Here is a 3,972-nt window from a genome sequence, read left to right as displayed (position 1 = left end):
CAGCAAACACACTTGGTCGATGCTGAGAGTGGTCCTGTTGCTGAGGTTGGTGTCATCCTGTAATCTCTTACGGACTACCTCCAACGCTTCCGTGACTGGGATGCAAGTGAAGAGAGATGTTTGGGGAAACCTGCAGTCAGCTGAGACTGAAGAAGTCACTTGGATGAGTGACGAAACGTTTCTCCCACAAAACGCTACGTCCAGATGAACAGAATCAACTTTTGGAGACATAAGAAGTCCCGTTTGCAGTTTGCCACAAGCCATGTGGGGGACACAGCAAACATGTGGAAGAAGGTGCTCTGGTCAGATGATACCAAAATGAAACTTTTTGGCCAAAATGCAAAACGCTATGTGTGGCGGAAAACTAACACTGCACATCACTCTGAACACACCATCCGCCCTGTCAAATATGGGGGTGGCAGCATCATGCTCTGGGGGTGCTTCTCTTCAGCAGGGACAGGGAAGCTGGTCAGAGTTGATGGGAGATGGATGGAGCCAAATACAGGGCAATCTTGGAAGAAAACCTCTTGGAGTCTGCAAAAGACTTGAGACTGGGGCGGAGGTTCACCTTCCAGCAGGACAACGGCCCTAAACATAAAGCCAGGGCAACAATGGAGTGGTTTAAAACAAAACATATCCATGTGTTAGAATGGCCCAGTCAAAGTCCAGATCTAAATCCAATCAAGAATCTGTGGCAAGATCTGAAAACTGCTGTTCACAAACGCTGTCCATCTAATCTGACTGAGCTGGAGCTGTTTTGCAAAGAATGGGCAAGGATTTCAGTCTCTAGATGTGCAAAGCTGGTAGAGACATACCCTAAAAGACTGGCAGCTGTAATTGCAGCAAAAGGTGGTTCTACAAAGTATTGACTCATGGGGCTGAATAATTATGCACACCCCACTTTTCAGTTATTTATTTGTAAAAAATGTTTGGAATCATGTATGATTTTTGTTCCACTTCTCACGTGTGCACCACTTTGTATTGGTCTTTCACGTGGAATTCCAATAAAATTGATTCCTGTTTGTGGCTGTAATGTGACAAAATGTGGAAAAGTTCAAGGGGGCCAAATACTTTTCCAAGCCACTGTATTCTGTGGAAGTGCACAGCATTTGTATAAAGTATTGCTTGAGAGGTGATTGATTGTTGTAATGAAAAACTTAAAAAGAATCAGTATATGCTGAGATACTTGTTAGAGAATGCATCACCAAAAGGCCCAGATTAAATAAGTTTAAAAAGGGCATTTTTTTAGTGTGTTCACTCTTTACTCCAGATCAAGCTGTAAAACATTTACCAGCAGCTAACAGTAAGTTATTCTAGCACAGATCATGTAATTTATAAAAGCAAACTGATTCTGTGTTTCAGAGACACATGTGAAAATTCACATTGGTGGATATAATGGAGCAGTAACTAAATAAAGTGACCTTTGATTAAACTCAGACAGTGCATGTGTGTACCATTACTGTACAGATTTAATGGAACATGCTCATAAACATATTGCAAATGTTAGACAGTTACATTTTGTGCAGTTTTACATCTTTGAATACTTTTACACAGAGAGCGGTTTGAGGGGAAACACCAGGGGGACTGGAAATTAACACGTTAAAACAATCACTGTTCAAACAGGTTCTTTCTTTTCAGTGACATATTTATAAATGTTACTGAAAAGAAAGAACCTGTAGATTGGTTTTGGACAGTTTACTTGGCCTGAAGTGGAGAGTCTGGTGACAAGCTTTTAATGCTTTTCTCAGTGAAACTGGCTTTGGAGCAACCCTGCAGAGTTGCACCATCATCATGGGAAGATTACAAATTTTTGTGGTGTCTCACTGAAAGTTTAGCTATAAATAAAACATTATGTATTTAAATTAGAAAATAATCAGGCTCAGCCAAACCTTTCCACAGAATACAGAGTTTTCAAGCTTCATGAATCAACTTCGGTCTGCTAAATTCCAAGTTATTGCACTATTTTGTTCTTTAAAGCTTCCACTTACAAAATGTTTTAAAACATAAGTTCCCCTTCTTTAACACAGTTCAAAATGAATCTTTGCAACTATAAACCTCAGAAACAGAAGATCACGTTCATCTTGCTGCATAGATGAATCATAACCAACTTTGAGGGTTTTTGGGTCTTTATATGCATAGATAATACGCATTATATTTTGTCAACCATTGCACTTGAATATTTTCAGTTTTATTTTTTTAATTTGCATCCCCGCATCCTCACCCGCTGCCACCAGCAGCACCACCGTCACTTCGCAGGCAAACGAGGCTTTTCTGCCCGACATTATCTTCATCCAGACTCCGCTGGAAAGGAAGCTGAAATGACGGATGCGATCATGGGAGAGGTAGCAGGGGCTAGTTTATTTACATCGGAAGAGGCTCTGTAAGTTTAGAGGGAAGCCGATGCGTGTGTCTCCCTCTACTTTCACGGACCCCCTCCTCCTCCGCTGGCAGAAATTTATAAAGAACAAAAAATCTGACGAGGGAGGGAGGGGGTTGATATACGCCGAGGCTGAAATCGAGAGGCGAACCCAGGGAAAGAGGAGTAATTCGTACCCGTGACTTTCCCCCTCTTAGTCCCCCAAAAGGAGGGGGAAAAGTCGCAATATTGGAAACGGAAAGGAATGAGGTTCTAAAGGTGTGAAAACGACTGCAATTGTGGATACTTTATATATTTTTATTTCGAAAAAATATGGCCGAGAACGTTCTGGACTCTGGCCCGCCTTCAGCCAAGAGGCCTAAACTCTCCTCTCCGGCACTTTCCGCGTCCGCCAGCGATGGAAACGGTAAGTACTGGCTCAGGTTATAATTTGGTTTGGTGTTATTCGTTGAGTTTTTTGTTTTTGAACGGCTTGTGGTTACTTAAAAGAGGAGGGAAACGCGGGATTACGCTTCTGTTTTTGTCGTAGCTTGCTAATGTTAGCGTGCTAGTAGTGAGTGTGTGTACGTGAAGAAACGCTCCCCGTCTAGCTCGCATGCTAACAGCCATTTTAGCCGGAGGTAGCTACTAGCCATTCAGCTAGCGCTAGGCTAGCCCACTTGAACGCGGATCTTGTCTTGACGGTCCCGTGTCTAATGACTACTTTAGCCGGGTTGTTTGTAACCCCATTGCCAGTCAAACTTACGATGAAGTTTCTTGGTGTCATAGAGTTGTCTTAAATTGATAGCCATGTATACGTACTGCTATTCTGTACTCGAGTTTTTAGGCTGCTAGGGTTTAAAACAACCTTGTTTTGCCCCATCATAACTCGGACCCTTTCTTAACTGCCGTAAGCCATCGTTAATGATGTTAGCGAAGACAGAGGTTGCAGACGGTGGTGCTGCTAGCCTGGTGAGAGCTAAATTTAGGCCCACGGGTCCGACTGATTGTTAAGCTCAAACTGCCATTGTTGGTACGTTTTTTTCTGCGTGTGTGTGGATGGCGTGTGGCAGCAGCTGGAATAGTGGCCCGAGAACGAAACGGTGGAGCATGGACACAGCGCCATGCCTAACCACCGAGCTGCTAACCAGAAAGCCCAGTTAGTGACCGAATACTACTACACGCACGAAATATTCACCCAGATTTCATCACTTAGACATTCACTCAGTCGTTACACCAAAGCCAGCTGCGTCTCTGCCCGCCTGCTCGGCAATAAGAGAGACCATTACGGTTAAATTAGTCAGGCACTGCACACATTTCCGTCACCTTACAAAGTATATATCGATGACAGACGCATTACTGCCAAAAGATAAACACGATTTGAGGATGTAATTAACTGCACTCAAAATTATTCTTCGTGTCACTGCCATGAAGTGTGGTTGTTGCCGAAAGATGCTTCCCGTTGATGTCTCCAGTTGTCTTTAAATCGTAGCATTAATTGAACTGCAGGTTATTTTCATGGATGGTCAGTCTATTTGAAAAAGCATTTGGTCTACAAAACAACAAGAAATGGTAAAGGTGCTACCTAAATGCCTTAGTTAGGTCAGATAGCTCCC

At 43.0% G+C, this 3,972-nt stretch overlaps 1 protein-coding gene across 7 annotated transcripts in view; it reads left to right on the top strand.

Moving 5' to 3' along the window:
* The first annotated feature begins 2,298 nt into the window (after positions 1–2,298).
* Positions 2,299–3,972, top strand: part of ep300a (EP300 lysine acetyltransferase a) — a 30,070-nt gene continuing 28,396 nt past the window's right edge. For all 7 annotated transcript variants that reach the window (XM_080305226.1, XM_080305225.1, XM_026177193.2 and 4 more), the window contains exon 1: positions 2,299–2,783. In XM_080305226.1, coding sequence (XP_080161352.1) covers positions 2,690–2,783 — 94 coding nt within the window. In that variant the 5' untranslated portion in view covers positions 2,299–2,689. The remainder of the gene's footprint in view (positions 2,784–3,972) is intronic.

Source organism: Astatotilapia calliptera, chromosome 8 (genome assembly GCF_964374335.1).
Source record: "Astatotilapia calliptera chromosome 8, fAstCal68.1, whole genome shotgun sequence".
NCBI lineage: Eukaryota > Metazoa > Chordata > Actinopteri > Cichliformes > Cichlidae > Astatotilapia > Astatotilapia calliptera.
Note: the sequence above shows the minus strand (reverse complement) of the source record. Positions and strands in the feature narration are given on the sequence as shown.